The following is an 18,800-nucleotide window of genomic DNA, read 5'->3' as shown; positions in this document are numbered from 1 at the left end:
GACTTTGGGCCATTATATGATTGGCTTAGAATACTCATGTGATCCAAAATCCCCATTATGCTCTCTCCCTTTCAAACCTTGTTCACACCACCAGTGACATTGTACAAGACAGCGACACCATCCCATTCATTTTCAGAAAGCACAGCAACTTCCAGCAACAAGAGCTGTCGCGACCATTGACGACAGAGATTGCCGTGGGGAGCGACAAGACAAGTTGAGAAAATGTCAACTTTATGCAAATGATGAGCGAAGGCAGAGGAGCTTACGTCATCCGTCTCCTGGCAGGTGAGTGGGAGATACTGGAGTCGACTCGAGTCTCTGCAGGCAAGATGGAAGAGAAGTTGAAAGTTTCTGTGAACGATTTCACTGTTCTATATCATTTGTTTTTAATCACATACATAGATATGGCCAAATGAAACAATGCATGGAAAACCATGTCGGCATTGTCATGAGTTTTATTTATATATTGATATAACGTTCACCCTGTTTAAAGATATGATGCATTAAGCACTGCCGCAGGTTAAATACCACCTGAGCCACAGGGGCGGCTCAGGAGCCACAGGGGCGGCCTCGGCTACTCAGACCACATCTCTGTTATGTTAATTCCAGCATACAGACCGCTCGTCAGACGCACAAAACCGCTTCAGAAGCAGGTGAAAACCTGGCCAGCAGGAGCCATCTCTGCTCTTCAGGACTGTTTTTAGTGTACTGACTGGCACATGTTCAGGGAGGCTGCAACATATGGCGATTCTACCAACTTGGAGGAATACACAGCATCAGTGACCAGCTACATCAGCAAGTGCATTGATGATGTCACTTTCTCCAAGACCATCACCACACGCTCCAACCAGAAGCCGTGGATGACTGCGGAGGTGTGCACGCTGCTGAGGTCCCGAGACTCGCCTTCAGAGCAGGCGATAAGGCAGCCCTAAGAACAGCTAGGGCCAAACTGTCATGGGCAATCAGAGAGGCAAAACGCGCGACGCTCCAGAGAATCCACAGTCACTTCCAGGACAGCGGTGACACGCGGCGCATGTGGCAGGGCATCCAGGCCATCACCAACTACAGGACAACATCAGTTGCCTGTGACAAAGATGCCTCCCTTCCAGATGCGCTGAACGACTTCTACGCTCGGTTTGAAGTGCAGAACGACGTGATGGCGAGGAAGTCCACCCCTCCTCCCAACAAACAGGTGCTCTGTCTTACCACGGCAGATGTGAGGAAAACTCTACGTAGAGTCAACCCACGGAAGGCTGCTGGACCAGACAACATTCCTGGCAGAGTGCTCAGAGGATGTGCAGACCAGCTAGCAGATGTTCTTACCGACATCTTCAACATCTCTCTGAGCAGCGCCGTTGTTCCAACGTACTTCAAGGCCACCACCATCATCCCCATGCCAAAGAAGTCTTCAGTGTCCTGCCTCAACAAATACTGTCCCGTCGCACTTACACCCATCATCATGAAGTGCTTCGAGAGGCTCGTCATGAGGCAGATTAAGACCCAGCTGCCCCCTCACTAGACCCACTGCAGTTTGCGTGATCGCTCAAACCGCTCAACGGACGATGCCATCACCACAACCCTCCATCTGGCCCTCACCCACCTAGACAATAAGGACTCATACGGTCGAATGCTGTTCATAGATTTCAGCTCAGCATTCAACACAATCATTCCCCAGCACCTGATTGGAAAGCTGAACCTGCTGGGCCTGGACACCTCCCTCTGCAACTGGATCCTGGACTTCCTGACTGGGAGACCTCAGTCAGTCCAGATAGGGAACAGCATCTCCACCACCACCACACTGAGCACTGGGGCCCCCCAGGGCTGTGTGCTCAGTCCACTGCTGTTCACTCTGCTGACTCACGACTGTGCAGCAATGCACAGCTCGAATCACATCATCAAGTTCGCCGATGACACGACCGTGGTGGGTCTCATCAGCAAGAACAACGAGTCAGCATACAGAGAGGAGGTGCAGCGGCTGACGAACTGGTGTAGAGCCAACAACCTGTCCCTGAATGTCGACAAAACAAAAGAGATGGTTGTTGACTTTAGGAGAGCACAAGGTGAACACACTCCGCTGAACATCGACGGCTCCTCTGTGGAGATCGTCAAAAGCACCAAATTCCTTGGTGTTCACTTGGCGGAGAACCTCACCTGGTCCCTCAACACCAGCTCTATCACCAAGAAAGCCCAGCAGCGTCTCTACTTTCTTCGAAGGCTGAGGAAAGCACATCTCCCAACCCCCATCCTCACTACATTCTATAGAGGGACGATTGAGAGCATCCTGAGCAGCTGCATCACTGCCTGGTTTGGGACTTGCACCGTTTCGGACCGCAAAGCCCTGCAGAGGATAGTGAGGACAGCTGAGAAGATCATTGGGGTCTCTCTTCCCTCCATCAAAGACATTTACAAAAAACACTGTATCCATAAAGCAACCAGCATTGTGGTCGACCCCACACACCCCTCACACAAACTCTTTACCCTCCTCCCGTCTGGCAAGAGGTACCGAAGCATTCGGGCCCTCACGGCCAGACTGTGTAACAGCTTCTTCCCCAAGCCATCAGACTTCTCAATACTCAGAGACTGGTTTGACACACACGTGTCCTGAGTTGCACTTTAATTACTGTCACTTTATAACTGTCTGCTACCTCAATAACTGCTATGTGCATAGAACATTATCTCATAGTATGTTATGTTTACATTTTTAGAAACTGTCATCTTTTTGCACTACTGAGTACTGGTCGGCGCTGCACTGTCTATTGTCCTGTTCATTGTCAGTAATTTGTTGTACTGTCCTGTACTTTTTGCACATGTTTGCACGTGCACTTTATATAGGTATATATAGGTATTTTATACAGGTATTTTATTTCGTTGTTTAGTCTCATGTGGTCCTATGTTGGTCCTTTGTTGTTTTTATGTAGCACCATGGTCCTGGAGGAACGTTGTCTCGTTTTGCTGTGTACTGTACTAACTGTATATGGTTGAAACGACAATAAAAACCACTTGACTTGACTTGATGTATTACTGTAAATAAACTTTTTTCATTGAAAAAAATGAATTTAATTTTTCAGTAATTTAATTACAGTTACTTCTGATGTAATTGTGTTAAATACTGTATAGACCAGAGTCATTAGTAGTTAATTGATTTTTTAGAGTAACTTACTAAACACTGTCAGCGACACAGATCGCAAAGTCTAGCAACATGCCGCCCGCGGTGTGAACAGGGTTTAATGCTCTTTCCCATTAAGCTGTGAACGCGCCTACCTTTGCGTGACGGTATGTGTCATTTCCAAGGTTTAGCCCCTCGGCCACCGTAGCTGCTGTCGCAACCGGAAGTTTACGTTTATTAGCCCTACGGAGTGAAAGAAGGATGCGAGATTAATTTTAACAGCCTCACTTTTTTTGTTTTTTTAAGTAGTTATTTTATCATATGCGCCTACATTCGTGCGCATTGTATTAATGTTACCTTTCGAGCATGGCTGCAGAGTTTTTAGTAATGTTGTATGAGTATTCTCCTCTCTTTTACATTACTGTCATATCTGTATGTTTCATCATCACTGTGGCTGTAGTACTGGGCTGGTAAGTTCATAATGATTAGGATAAATAACAGTTTTTGTCCACTTGTAGATGGTTTGGATTCTGTAGGGTCTGTATAAAGCGACGGGCAATGTCTTTCTTTGTCAAGGTTTGGATTCGATGTACCGGTCCTTTTGCGTAGCTCTGATGAGACCGAGTCTTTCACACCTGTTCCTGAGAGGAAGATGGTGCAGGTGACCAATCCCTTCACTTTGGATATGGGCTCTACGGCAGGGACAGTCATTGGTGAGGATCAGCTAATAGTAATGGTAGATTGATCTTAAATGAGTGAGATGTGATCAATAAGTTGATGTGCTCTCTAATCATATCAGATGGTGTGAACTTGCGGCCGTATTGCCTTGAAGACTGCGTCCTCAGCTGTTTCTGGGGTTGTGGGGTTCAGGCTCTCCAGGCGACCCTTCAGAGTCACCAGCGAGGCCCCAGACTCAGCACCCCAGAGCTGTTTCAAGCTGCTATGGATTTCAAATACCACCACTGCCAAAGCTTCAAGTATCCTTTCAACAGGGTTTTCGCAGTCATGGAAAAAAGACATATCTGCTAGTTATAGCTCCTGTGAATACCTTGTGTAGAGTAAAACCTTCTTACAAGCCAGCAATGTCTGATATGTGAGCGAATTATTCTCACAAATGTGTTCTTATCAATCGATTGTTCAAATAGGTTCACAAATCAGTATGAATGATTCATTAGTGAATCAGTCTGAATCAAAATGTTTCTTTCTTATCTAGAGGGCTAAGAAATTAAAGGAATATTCTGGGTTCAATACAAGTTGAGCTCAATCGACAGCATTTGTGGTATATTTCATATTTTTTGCATATCATAATTTTAACTTGCAACTCCTTTTCTTTAAAAAAAAAATAAAAAAATTGGAGGTTACACAAAGGCACTTACAATGGAAGTCTTTAAACGTTAAAATACTCACTTTTCAAAAGTATAACCATAAGATGTAAACATTATGTTGGTTGGGCTTAGCTTGTAGTGAATGTGGAATATTCCTTTAATACCTAAATATACGTTTTATTTCTGAGTTGATTTTGACTGTATTTTATGGGTAAGAGGTAATACATTTCCAATTTATTTATTTTTATTGAGAAGTTATTTCAAAATTAAGTATCTGACATAAAAGGATGACACAAAACAATAGTTTGGGGGAAAAAAGTGTCTCATAAGGATATAAAATGCCCCTGAAAATCAAATACTGTGGGCAATATGGGCCCTAATGTAAAAGTTAATTTCCCTTATCTAGTAATCACCAATAACTGGGAAGGTAATAGAAATTAATTGGTCAAAAAGTACCTGTTCCTATCTCTTAAAGAAATACCAATTAAAAACATCTCATCTCACCTCACCCTTATTCGTTTTCAAATTGCATGTAGGTAACTGTTAATAACAAAATGCTTTGTCCATAACATAATGTCAGAATACAGAAAGAGGAAAGAGAGGAATGCTTCACTCAGATGCCTTCAGATCTCGGGGTGAGCGATTTTGGGTTGCTGCCCCGGGATCGATACCCCATAGTGGCTGTGTTGACACTGGCCAATCCGGAAACAAGGGACAGCTACAATATTGTAAGCTGCAGAGACTTCGTTCATCACCTTTGCTTTATTAGTAAGGGATTAAGTTCATTGCATGGGTAAATAAATCCTTAAAGATGAAGAAGTTTCAAGCTGTCTTTTCATTTTATAGGTGGCTAGTGTGACTGTGCTCCATGTACCTGACGATAAATACAGACTCTCTGCGAGAACCTTGTTCCAGTATCTTCTCACAGCACATGGAAACCTTTATGATTTAAAGGTATGAAAACATATTCTCAACATTTTATTTTATACTATGCTTATATCAGATGCAGTCGGCTTTGTATGCTAATTTTGATCGCACTTTGCTTTCATCACCTAAAGTGTAATTAGGGACAGTGTTTAATTATAAACCATTAATTAAGTGTCTTGAGAGGGTTTGTGTACTAATGAGCTCTGTTCTTTTCTCACAGCCTCTTTTCATGTCAGCTGACAACAGCAATGTGTCTGGAACCACAGAGCCTTTAACCAGCACACAAGGGGCGGGGCCACAAACTGAGGGTCTAAATGAAAATAGGGAGGAGTCCGAATCAGAAAGGGAGTGCCCAGATACTCAAGGCAGGGACTGTGTGGTGTGTCAAAATGCACCAATAAACAGGGTTCTGTTGCCATGCCGACATGCATGTGTATGCGATGGCTGCATGCACCGCTTTCAGCACTGTCCGATCTGCCGAGCTTATGTACTTGAATCTTTTGCTCTGTCTAACAGAGCATCTCACAATGAAGAAGAGGACTTAATGGAGGATTAAATCTGTCTGAACCAAGTATTATGAGCAATTCCTTGCTGGACTAAACACAAAAGAGACAGTGCATCTATTAGGTTGAGACGCAAGCCGCTTCCCTTCAACTATTTATGGACATTTGTTATTGTTGTATTAAGAAGTAATTTTAGGTTTTTGAAATTGAGTGAGCTTGTGAAATGTGTTTAAGATTTTATATGTTTATTGAATAGAATAATAATTTTTTCAATATACTGGTAAAACTAACAAATACAAGTTTCAAAATGGGTTCATTGTGGAATTCTCACATAAGGTCTAAAAGAAGGGATATCGCCATCAGGGCCGGTACTAGGATTGCTTGTTTCTTTGACAGATGGGGGTAGGGGGCCCCCCTCGATCGTTTAGCCATCTATCTAGAACTGAGAGGGCACAAGGAAAATCCAGCTTGGACTCCAGCTTTTTTTGAATCTGCCACCTTCCTCACAGCCTTCACGAAATCCTCCGGAGTCACATACTCATGATCGGCACGGATGGCAAACATACCTGTCAGATCAAATGGAAAAGATGGTCATACACTGGCTAAACTCCTTAGTAGGGGTTGAAAGATATATCGGTTTTAACCGTTAATCGGTGCCGATAGTTTCTTTTTTTTTTATTCCTTACATTTCCCTTGTGGCTAAAACCCTTCATCTGATGACTATATAAGTTAAATGTTATGAATATTGACATATAGAGGTTTTTAATAGAGTCAAGACTCCATCACCATCATGGTTTATGGACCGAATCGCATATATTAATACAAAATGTTTTTTTTTTTAGAAAAAGACACATATGAAGCATAGACATTATTGAATGTTTATTTATTGTTAAGTTCAGGTTGATTTTGGCTGACTATAGCTATTTTCCATTCATGTAGCAAATTGAATTGACTTAATATCACAAAAACTGTGTGTGAATAAAGAAGAAAATCCAGACAATTTGTAGCAACAGTGACTCGTTTATTAATGAAATACTGGCGGTTTAGAGCACGCAGACAAAATGCTGTTAAATACTCCGTCTCATGTCTGGGATCGACAGCACGTCACACAGTTCTGGGAGTGCCATGTGTGTACGTTCATCCATCCTTATGACTTTACTGTGTGGATCTTTAAGATCTTTTTTTAAAAGTGTCAATAAGCCCACTCTTCGATACAATTAAAGTTTGTCTTTTACTTATTTCCTCTGCAAACTGTAAGCAGGCTTTGGACTTTCATGACACCGTTATTTCATGCTGAACGGAGCAACATTTCAGATGTAATTATTGGTCCGCTGGTTAGTCCAGTTTGACAAACAGTTTTTCAGTCACATTACTTTTTTGATGCGAAACTTGAATTCAATAGGAGTTTATTCACTAAACGTATTTCCATTAAAGTGTGAGCATTTCTTCTTCTTGATAATACAAAATGTCTCCACCTCAAGCAAGTGTATGTTTTTTTCTGCACATTTTGGAGATTTTATTCACATCTTGGTGTTTCCATCCAGCAGTTTTTATGCAATATCCAGAAATGCGCAAATAAATACGCAGCTGGAAACCCAGCTAGTGTTGCTAGAGAAAAGGATAAAAGTATTTTATAATACCAGAAAATTGACAAGCGATCACTGTTGAACTACATGTATGCTGATCTACTGTTGATGAACTACTGCACAAATATTATTTATTAGCCCATATGACAGTATTTACTTTATCATATTTCTATTGCAATCCATTATAGATGATCATAAGAGTGCATGTTTAGTTTAGAAGCACAGTCATTTCAAAATAAGAGTTCCAGGAGATTTTGGGATTGTTTATAGTTAAAAGTCCCACATTATGCATCAAATCTTACATTTATTTTTGGTCATTATTGGGATTTTGGTTGCACAAACATGCATCAGGGAAATTACTTATTTTGGACTCTTGTAGCCTTTATGTCTGTTGCCGTCACAGTTAGGAAAGACTAAGAAAATGTATTGATATTCAATAATTCAATTGTAAAAACTACTGGCCAAATAATCAGTTATCTGAATTTTCCACCACCTTAATAATCGGTCGACCTCTACTCCTTAGTACAGACTTTGTGGCTATGTTTGCAATCAAATACTAGCTTACTGCATAATATTTTTCATAGTGTAAATCCATATAATTATACAACAATTAAAACAATGTACAAAACAAAGCTCACATTACACATCTTATTCAGTTAGTAGAGTCTAGTTATTACGGAATACAGTTATTTTGCATTTTTAGTGTTTATCTAACATTGTGTAAAATAGCTTAACTGTTGGCATGCTAATCAAATAATGAGTCAAGAAACTAGTCACACTGCATTGTGGTGGAGAATGTTACATTTTGAGAATGTGCAATATACAACAACGGAAGACATTTTATTTAAAGGGTAAGTTCACCCAAAAATGAAAATTATCCCAATATTTACTCACCCTCAAGCCATCTTAGGTGTTAGACTTTATTCTTTCAGCCAAACACAATCAGAGTTATATTCAAAAATATCCTGGCTCTTCCAAGCTTTATAATGGGAGTGAATGGTAACTTAGATTTTGAAGGCCAAAAAAAACATCCATCCATCAAAAAAGTAATCCATACGGCTACAGGGAGTTAATAAAGGCCTTCTGAAGTGAAGCGATGCGTTTAAGAAAAATATCAATATTTATAACTTTATAAACTATAAATCACTGGCTTCCAGTAACGGCCGGCCGCACATTCATAAAAGAGTCGAGTTCTGGAAGCAAAGGAAAACTACGAAAATAAGTGAGTTGTTTTAGCTATATTGTAGATTTGTATTTGTCTTAAAATGGTGCCGCTGCTGCAGCCTCCTCCATTTCCCGAAGTTCCTGGTTGGTGTACTCTGGTTCAAACAAATAGGGCTGGGCAAAAACTCAATCTCCTCTTCTCTTATATCGAAATCCTCCTACATTTTCTTTAAAAATCCTCATTGTTGTCTTCCAATTAGTGACCGGCGTGTTGTTTTGCTCGATCCTCTTCGCTTCTGCGTTCATCACTTCTCACCGGATCTTAAACTATGCCTCCATCATACGCCGGAACTCGACTCTCTCGTGAACGCACGATTATAGTTTATAAAGATATATACATGGATATTGTGCTCACAAAAATGCATCGCTTCACTTAAAAAGGCATTTATTAAAGCCCTGGAGCCGTACAGATTACTTTTTTGATGGATGGATGCACTTTTTTTGGGCTTCAAAATCTAAGGTACCATACACTCCCATTATAAAGGTTGGAAGAGCCAGGATATTTTTTAACTCTGTGGTTGGCTGAAAGAAGAAAGTCAAATACACCTAGGATGGCTTGAGGGTCAATTATGGGATAATTATCATTTTGGGGTAAACTAACCCTTTAATGCAAGGAAAACCCAGATTATCTACTGTGAACAGCACACCTATTACTGCAAAGTACACTAAGATGTATTACCAGTCTCAGTGTACACACAATCTTAAAATCAGCTCCATTGAAACCGTCAGAGAGCTTGACGATGGCTTCATAATCTGAGGAGCCAGGGCGAAATGTGATTAGAGAAGAAAAGGAAGCATGCCAGGAAAACAATTCACATTTAACCAAGTAGCAAATTCCTGTATTCATGCAGACGTACCTATATCACCATGTTTGGTGATGGGCCCAGAGTGGATCTTCAGAATGTCGAGCCCGTTCATTGGGTAACCCGATGTCTGTGCATGCAGAGTGTCAAATACATCCATCTGATTTAGCAGCTGATGAGCACAGAGAAAATAGTGAAGACACAAAAATGAATAAAAACATTAGCTATGAGTAAATGTCACATTGTTGCCCCTGCTAAATCCTATTCAAATAAAACCAGAGATCGATCTTTTTTCTTACTAGGAGGACTAACTTGACCATGAAACTTGAGGTCGACCGATGGGGGATTTTGACGATAAACATTAATGGAAAAATGTGAAAAATGCTGATAACTGATTAATCCGATTAGTCTTTCCTTACTGTAACGGGCACAGACATAGAGACTACAAAATTAATCAAATCCCAAATGCACTTTACCCTCTGGAAAAGCTCAGGATTGGTCAGAGGTAGCTCAAAACTTTCATACAGTAAAGTGTCTCCAAAAAAGGATGACAATGATATGCCGTTTAAATGTGTCCGAGTTTGAGAATTGCTAAACAACCTCTCTCAGCTCATGGATCTGCTCAGGCAATCCACCAATCTCAGAGTAAGAAACACTGCCAGAATCTTCATGGGACATGTTGTACACCAGAGGCCCACTTCACGAGGCAAATACCTTGAATAACAGTGAACAAGAAAACACTTATTTTATAATGAACAGGGCTGGGTATCGATACAGATGTCCCGATTCGATTCAGATTCACAAGCTTTCGATTCAATATTGATTCATACGGGTATATTTCAATTATAATGTCCCTTTTGCTTACATATGAAATGAATTCTCTATCAGCTAATGCTGTAAATTATTCAGGGGACCTTCTAAGTTGATACAGTATGAAAATATAAATTTTACCAATTATATTTAGTTTTTATCATATTGGTAACATTTTAGGTTCACTGCTGAATACTCCACCACTATACTACACAATTAACAGACGCCAAATATATACATTTTAGTCGCATGGCACACAATTTGGTTGCAAATGCAAGTGATTTACTCTAAGTGTAGTGGAGGGTTTCACATAGAGTAAAGGACTAAGTTTGGGATTTAACAATCAATATAGAGATTGTTCAAATGACAATTGCGATGCATCGCGAGAGAAGTACAGTCTTTTTTTCTCCCCAGTTTGGAATACCCAATTCAGTCTAAGTCCTCGTGGTGATTTGCCTCAATCCGGGTGGCGGAGGACGAATCTCAGTTCTTCTGAGAATCTTATCATGTGGCTAGCTGAGCACGTTACTGTGGAGACATAGCCTTTGTGGAGGCCCACGCTATTCTCCATGGCATCCACGCATAACTCCCCACGGAGAGAGAGAACCACACATTACAGCGACTATAAGGAGGTTACCAGACATGGGGACTTGTGACTTGGTGACTTGGACTCGAGTCGACTCGAGTCGCTATTTTTATGACTTGTGACTTGACTTGACTTGACAAAAAATAAAATACTTGAGACTTGACTCGGACTTGGAAGTTAAAGACTCGGGACTTGACTTGACTTGAGACACGAAGACTTGAATGACTTGAGTGTTAATCACATCATGTTTTCAGTTTGAATATAAAATATATAAATTATTTAATAAAAAAAAAAGTTGATCCAGCTGGAGCGCAGGCTGAGAATAGTTTTGTCATGACTGGATCACGTACACTATAGGCTATCATCAGCCATGCCCTCTCGTACCTTACGCACACCACGCCCACTTAGATCAGATAACACATCAACATGTCAGCCGGAGGGGTAACGTTACCGAGGGTCATCGCTTCGGCTTCAAAAATTATTATCAAGGTGGCAAAAGACGAACAGCCTTTGCAAGACATGCAACGTTAAGATCGCGGACAGCCAGACGACAACCTCCAATTTCGTCCGCCATTTGAAGAGCCATTCTGCCCAGTAAGTGCTTGTCAATTTGTTAATTTTATCTGGTTAGTTGGTAGTTAGCTAATGTAATAATAGCAGGGTTCCCACGGGTCCTTGAAATCCTTGAAAGTTTGTGAATCTGAAAAATAAAATTCAAGGCCCTGGAAAGTTCTTGAAAATAAACATACATAGATACAGGTCCTTGAAAGTGCTTGAATTTATTTTGTGCAAGAAGTTTTCTGAAAAAAAAAAATCTGTCCATTAATTTTTTATTTCGCCAACACTTCGTGGCTTATGCTGCATACTAGCCTGCTTGATTTACGTTAGTTACGCGCATTTACGTTAAGTGTTTCCCGCGCGAGGTACTTTGTTTTGTACGTTGCCATGACATTCACGCGCGCTGGTACCTCAACGTTTCCCGCTAACAGACATTGCAAAAATAGGCTTATGGATATACTCTGTGTGAGTGAGTGTGGGTGCAGGAGTGTGAGAGCGCGAGAGTGAGTCAGTGAGTGTGTGTGTGTGTGTGAGCGCGAGAGTGAGTGAGTGAGTGTGGGTGTGGGAGTGTGAGAGCGCGAGAGTGAGTGTGTGTGTGTGAGCGCGAGAGTGAGTGAGTGAGTGTGGGTGTGGGAGTGTGTGAGAGAGTGTGTGTGTGTGAGAGAGTGTGTGTGTGAGAGAGAGTGTGTGTGTGAGAGAGAGTGTGTGAGAGAGAGAGTGTGTGTGAGAGAGAGAGGAGAAATGTAACAAAGTTTAATGTATGTAACTGTGTTTGAGAGAGAGAGAGAGAGAGAGAGAGAGAGAGAGAGAGAGAGAGGGAGGTGTTCAGAGAGGAGTCTGTTGGATGTTAAGCTGTTATTTGTTTTATGGACTCAATGTTGAAAATTTAAAACATTTCAAACACTGTTGGCAGAAGTGAAAAATAAATAATTTTATGAAGTTACAATTTTGTTTGATTCCATGATGAATTTTACTGAACATGAGTATTGTAATTTACTGACAGTTACATATATCTTGTCTTTTCACTTTATTATGATCAGATTCTGCAGGTAAAATTACAATAATAAGGTGACTTGACTTGGACTTGACTTGACATAGCCTGTGACTTGACTTGGACTTGACTTGACATAGCCTGTGACCCACACTCTGTAGAGCTTCTCAAACTGTTTGGTGAGCTCATTCAGCATAACAAAACGACTTCTACAAAACAATCTACAGCGGGGGAATATGTCAAATACAGTCTGCCATGACTGTAGAGGAACAGAAAGATATCATACTTACACTCTTTGAGGCGCCCGTCAATCTCATTGATCTACAATAGTTTCTTTCGGTAGTCATGTAAACCTTTCACCCAGTTATCCGCCATGTTTTCTGCCGCGCCGCTCTCTTCTTCGTGCTGTTAATTATCAATCTGATGGCACTTTACCGCCGTGTACAGGACAAACTGCGCACTCGACCAATTTAACTTCAGCAGTATCAGCCCCTACTGGTAGATGACGTAAGTGCACCCTGAAAAAAAAAAAACTTTCTCTGTTGATGGCCATTCAAAAGTACGGAGCCCGGGAAGTCACCTGTTGGAAAAAAAAAAACAATCCGTGGTGACGGTTTTGCAATCCGTCCACTCAGTTTATAAACTGTACTCACGAATTCTCAAACTGTTCCCTCGGTTTAACAAATCGTGTTCACGGATTAATAAACCGTACCCACGAGTTCCTAATCCGCGCTCTCAGATTTGTAAACCGTGCCTTCAGTTTTTGCAATCTGTACCCACAAATTCATAAACCATGCCCACGCTTTCGCAATCCGTTCCCACGGGTTTGTAAACTGTACTCACGGATTGGTGGCTCCTCCCCCAGTCTGTGTCGGCAGATTCAACCAGGCCAGAGCCATATAGAGTGAGAGTTGTGACAACTCCATTGACTCCAATGGAACTTTTTTTTACAGCAATGGCGGCTCGTGGAGCCTCTCAATAGTTCCCGGAAGTAGCAGCAAACACATGCCGCGCCGTAGAGATGAAGCAGAACAAACCGCTTATGACGCGACTTTTAAAAGGTGAGACGTTTAAAGAATAATATTATCTTATTCTGTATATTATCAGTACATCTAAATAAAAATAACTTGTAAATTAAAACCTTATAGTTGAGTATTACTCATTAAATTAGGAGATAAGGGATGTTATCGGATAACTAACAGATTAGGCAAGGATTGGAGCTGGATAAATGTAAGAAATATAAATGTTATTTCTACATCTCAGCTCTGTCCAAGAGAGATGCTGATTTGCTGCATTCCATTCTGTATACATTATCAAACATCTGTTTCATATTGAGATGGAGCTGTGGAGGCCCCCTCCTCACTCTGTCTGAGCATACATCGACTGTTTGTGTACATTGTATTTAGTGTGTATGGCAAAGGGTCCGACAGGCTCACAAGCTACTTTTGCCATATGGAATTGTTATCTATGAGGTAATGTGTGCTCTGATTGGTTAGAATTGTGAACTCCCTTCACTATTGTAGTATATCTGTGTATGCCACACATAGGAAGAGTTGAGCTGCATATTTGTTCGCTCCCCAACGTTGGATGCTTTGTACTGATTCATTCACGACTCAATAAAAGACGGAGAGAAAAGGCACTGCTATCGTTTAGAGGACTTTTATTTCTAACAATTGGGGGCTCGTCCGGGATATCTCCAAACGGTAAGAATCTAATTTTCAGGGTTGATTCTTACTGTTTGCTGAGAAATCATTTTAAAGTATATGATTCTAATGTTATGATAGTGCCGTATTGCGTTATTGAAAGACCGTATGATACCTCGTGTTTTAATTAATGCGGGAAGGGCGATAAAGGACATGATCAAGTTTATTTATCGTTAGTAGTGTACAGTCTCCTCGTATTTTTTGATAAATGCGGGTAGGTTTTCCTCGTGTTTCTAATGAAATGCGGGAAGAACAAAGAAAGAGAAATGGATCCCCTCTTTTTTGTTATGTGAGTACCCCGTAAGTTTTTGATAAACTACGGGACGAACGTAAAGAAAACGTGATCAATTTTCTTCATTGTGTGATTTCCTTACTTTTGTAAGAAGGATTGTTGCGAGATATTTCATAAAAAATCTTCGTCTTTTTTTGGGGTTTGTGAGTGAATCAATGCACAGTTTATTTTGATTTTTTTGAATGTTTTTTTTTCCTCTTTCTCTATTCTACTTCTTTCTTTGCTTCCTTGACTAAAATGCTTTACTAACAATTGACACTGCAGATTTTTCTTCTTTGTTTTTCTATTTGATTATTTGAATTTTGTTTATTTGGTTTAGAGGAGAACATTTTTGTGTGGTTTTCAAAAATGGGAAACAAAATAAGTCCACCTTTATTTAATGAATCTCCGAAATATTTTATGGACAGAAATAATCAAGCCTTTTTTACGGAACCTTATCTATCAAATTTAGCTGGCTGGTCAGAGGACAAAATACAATTAGATGCATTTCCCCGTCAAGGATCGTTTAAAGATGCAGACATGACTGCAGCGAAAGACATGGTTTTCGGAAATTGGGGTGATCCAGAATGGGACTTTGATTATATGAAACAATCCTATAAAACTTGGGAAATGATGAAAAAGTACTGGGATCGCGGACCTGAGATAGACAAAGTGGCTGGAAAAAATAAAAAAGATCGTAAATTTTCTACCCTGCGGGCTGATCTCAGTGCACAGTCAGTCTCACAGCCTGAGGAGAAAGACAAAGCTTTCTCTCACACCGGCCCCCTCCGAGCTATGAACATCTTCAGTCACCTTTAGCGTGTGCGCCCGTGAAAAATAAACTGTATCCTGATTTGAAGGCTGCGACTGCATTTCCGTTCGTGGAAACTGCAGAAGGATTTATGGTTCATCCGATGCCTCTTGCTGATGTTATAGCTATTGCTAAAGAGCTTCCTGAACCGTCTAAAATACCTCATCAGTATGTTTCGGTTTTGAAGCGATTGACAGCTTATAGTCAATTGACAGGGCGTGATTATTGTTTCATACTAACTAAAACACTCCCTCCTGAAATTACGGAGGACAAATTAATTGAAGAAATTGATTTGTTAAGCCCGACATATGATACACCATCACCTCGTAACGTTTTGACAATACATGCAGAAGAGTCTGGTGATTTGTCCGGAACTTTCTGTGGCGTTAGGATTGTGGATGATCATGATGACGATGATGTCGATTGGGTTTGGGCCAATTGGGGTAAGCTTAAACTTTTCTTCAAACAATTAACGGCATTTTTGCTGAAGTTGTCATCTGCTAAACAAGACATCTCACATGCGGCTAATGCAAAACAAAGAGCTGGCGAGAGTCCAGTTGCTTTTTTCAACAGATTTAAACGTGCATGGATTGAAGAATCGCCGATTCCGGTTGATGATGATAATTGTCAGTTGTTTGTGAACACGTTTCTGAATAACATGCATGAGGAGACTGCACAATTGATTCGTATCACCACGAATAATTTTTTAACGATGTCGATTGATGACCTTGGCAAGCGTTTACGTGAGCTTTCCTCTGCTGGAGCCTTTGCTTCCTCCACAGGAAAAACTCCGATAATGTTACAAGTTGATGCTGCGGCTCAAAAACGTCCGTTCTTTCACACAAAAAAGCCTGTTAAATGCTATTGCTGTGGTCGCTCCGGACATCTTGCAAAGTCTTGCAGACAAAGAACTGAGCAACAGCCTAATAGAAACCAGATGCGTAAGCGCTTGGATGGCTATGAGACAAGATCCCCTCCTTCGTTTTCTCCTAATCAGAGACAGAGTGTAACTGATTCAGGGAGATATCCAACTGAATGGAACCGCGCCTGACGGTGCGAGAGCAAAGAGTCTGAATTGTCACAACTTTCGATGCATTATCCAAATAAATCAAATGTTTTGCCATTCCTTGAATTAAATGTGGACCATAAACCATACATGTTTTTAATTGATAGCGGCGCTTCGATGTCCTCGTTATCTTCCGATGTGTACTCAGGCTCTGTCACGGGAAAGAAAATTAGTTCTATAGGGATTAATAATGTTCCTGTGAAATGCGAATTGATGCCCGCCTTACCAATTACTTCTAAGGATGTACCGACATTGTTTAAAATGCATGTTTTGCAATCATACCGAATTCTCCATTCTGCCTGTTAGGTAGAGACTTGATGCATAAACTTGGTATGAAATTGAATTTTGATTCTAACTCTTTGACACTTCTGTTTCCTTCAGTTTTTTCCATTACAACCGACACAGGAAGTGCTCTTGTTCAAGATTCGTCTGCAACTGTGCTGCTACCAGAAATTTCGGGAGTCAACCCTCAATTGTGGGCGGAACACAAGGATGACGTAGGGTTAATAGATATCCAGCCCTACAGGGTGAATTTGATAAATACTAAGCCTGTGTTTCAGAAACAATACCCGCTTTCGAAGGACAAAGAGGAGGGGCTTAAACCTCTCATTGCTCGATTTTTGGAACAAGGCATTCTGGTTCCAACTCCTTCACCTTATAATACACCAATCAATCCAATTAAGAAAGCTAATGGTACTTGGCGTTTAATGCAAGACCTGAGAAAAATTAATGATTTGATCAAACCACTTGCTCCTATTGTACCAGAAGTTCAGGCTATAATTAATTCTATTCCTTCAGAACATACATTTTATTCTGTTATTGATTTAAGCTCCGCATTTTTCAGTATTCCTGTTCATCGTGATACTCAGCCACTATTTGCATTTTGCTTTCAGAAATGTCAATACAGTTGGACACGTCTCCCTCAAGGGTTCAGAGATTCTCCGGCTGTTTTCTCCGCTGTAGTGCACGATACACTGAAAGATGTCAAACTTCCTCCAGACACCTGTCTACTCCAATATGCTGACGACATTCTTGTCACTGGTGCCTCTGAGGACATGTGTGCTGCTGCCTCAAAGATTGTTTGCAATGTTATTGCTGAGGCTGGTTTCAAGGCATCTAAAGACAAACTTCAATGGGTGCAGAGAAAAGTCAATTACCTTGGACATGAACTGTCACAAGGCCAAGTTCGTCTGTCTGCGGACAGGATCAAAGCCATCGCTACATTTAAGCATCCATCCACACGGAAGCAAATGCAAAGATTCCTGGGACTGGTCATTTACTGCCGCCTGTGGGTGCCTAATTGCTCCATGTATGACAAAGTCCTGCGAGAAGCTACGCTGGGTGACAAAGAAGATATTACATGGACAAGTGAGATGAATCAAGCATTCAAACATTTGCAATCATCACTCTTAAGGCCGCCCGCCCTTGGCCTACCCTGTTACACACAAGACTTTCATCTATACGTGTACGAAAGTGATGGCACAGCCGCAGCAATCCTGGCCCAAGACCATGGGGGCACTTTCCGTCCAATAGCTTATTTATCTAAGACCCTTGATTCGGTCGCTAAGGGACTTCCGGCTTGTTTGCGTGCAGTGGCTGCTACAGCAATCATGATACAGGATGCTGAAAAGGTTGTTTTGTCACATCCTCTCATTGTACATTTTTCTCATCAGCCATTATGCATAATATTTCGACTCAACACATGACTGCCCAACGCCGTTCCGGCTATGAGGCTATATTCCCAGATAGCAAAAAATATCCGCACGGCTTCTTTTTGCCACCGTCCCTAAGCTGTCGGCTATAGGTGCATCCCACTGGTGGGGATGAAACGTTTGCCGGCGAATTCGTCACTCCCATTTCTTGCGATATGCCGCCGGCGGTCAGACGGCAAGCCGCTTTGAAATACAAGGATTTCTACTCTCAAAATCGACCAGCCATGTTGGCTATTATTATTTTTTGCTCCAAAGCCATTAGGATTTATAACAGAGTCTTGACTCTTGATTCCATGATAAGGTAAGGTTTAGGAAATGACATTTAAATTACTTTGAAATTCTGAAGCGATTATACAGTAATATATGTAAAATATATTGAATTATTTTATGCACTTGAAAATTGTTTACATTTCTTTGATTGCTGCGCATTTGAGACATGCACCAATAAACCAAAAATAATTCCTTTTGTAAAACTTACTTGGCAATAAATATCTTTATGATTCTGATTAGGTTTTAAAATAGATATTTAATTCATGGTATGAACAATTTAGCAGAATAAATTGATGAAGTTAGACTTTTCACGAATGCCTGACTATCAGTGAACAGTGAAAGACATCTGCAACATGGCCAAAATCTCGGGTATACTTTTTTTTTTTATTAATTAGCAACCATGGTGATATCTGTCATAAACATGAAAATCCCTGTTTTGACGTGAAGGATAAACTCGATGAAAAAGCGAAATTATCCTCTGGTTTCACAGTTGCGCAGAAATTTCGTTTATGTCTAAATTTTTTCCAACCTCGATTTTTTTTTGTTAT

General features: G+C 40.8%; 1 protein-coding gene across 1 annotated transcript; it reads left to right on the top strand.

Annotated features, from left to right (window-relative positions):
• The first annotated feature begins 3,365 nt into the window (after positions 1–3,365).
• LOC127624257 (cell growth regulator with RING finger domain protein 1-like) lies at positions 3,366–6,897 on the top strand. The gene is made up of 6 exons (XM_052098993.1): positions 3,366–3,576; positions 3,683–3,819; positions 3,906–4,083; positions 5,012–5,159; positions 5,278–5,385; positions 5,579–6,897. Exons 1-6 carry the CDS (start codon positions 3,473–3,475, stop codon positions 5,912–5,914), a joined length of 1,011 nt encoding a protein of 336 aa, XP_051954953.1. The 5' UTR covers positions 3,366–3,472; the 3' UTR covers positions 5,915–6,897.
• The last annotated feature ends 11,903 nt before the right edge of the window (positions 6,898–18,800 follow it).

Source organism: Xyrauchen texanus, chromosome 30, assembly GCF_025860055.1.
Source record: "Xyrauchen texanus isolate HMW12.3.18 chromosome 30, RBS_HiC_50CHRs, whole genome shotgun sequence".
In the NCBI taxonomy this organism is placed as follows: Eukaryota; Metazoa; Chordata; class Actinopteri; order Cypriniformes; family Catostomidae; genus Xyrauchen; species Xyrauchen texanus.
Note: the sequence above shows the minus strand (reverse complement) of the source record. Positions and strands in the feature narration are given on the sequence as shown.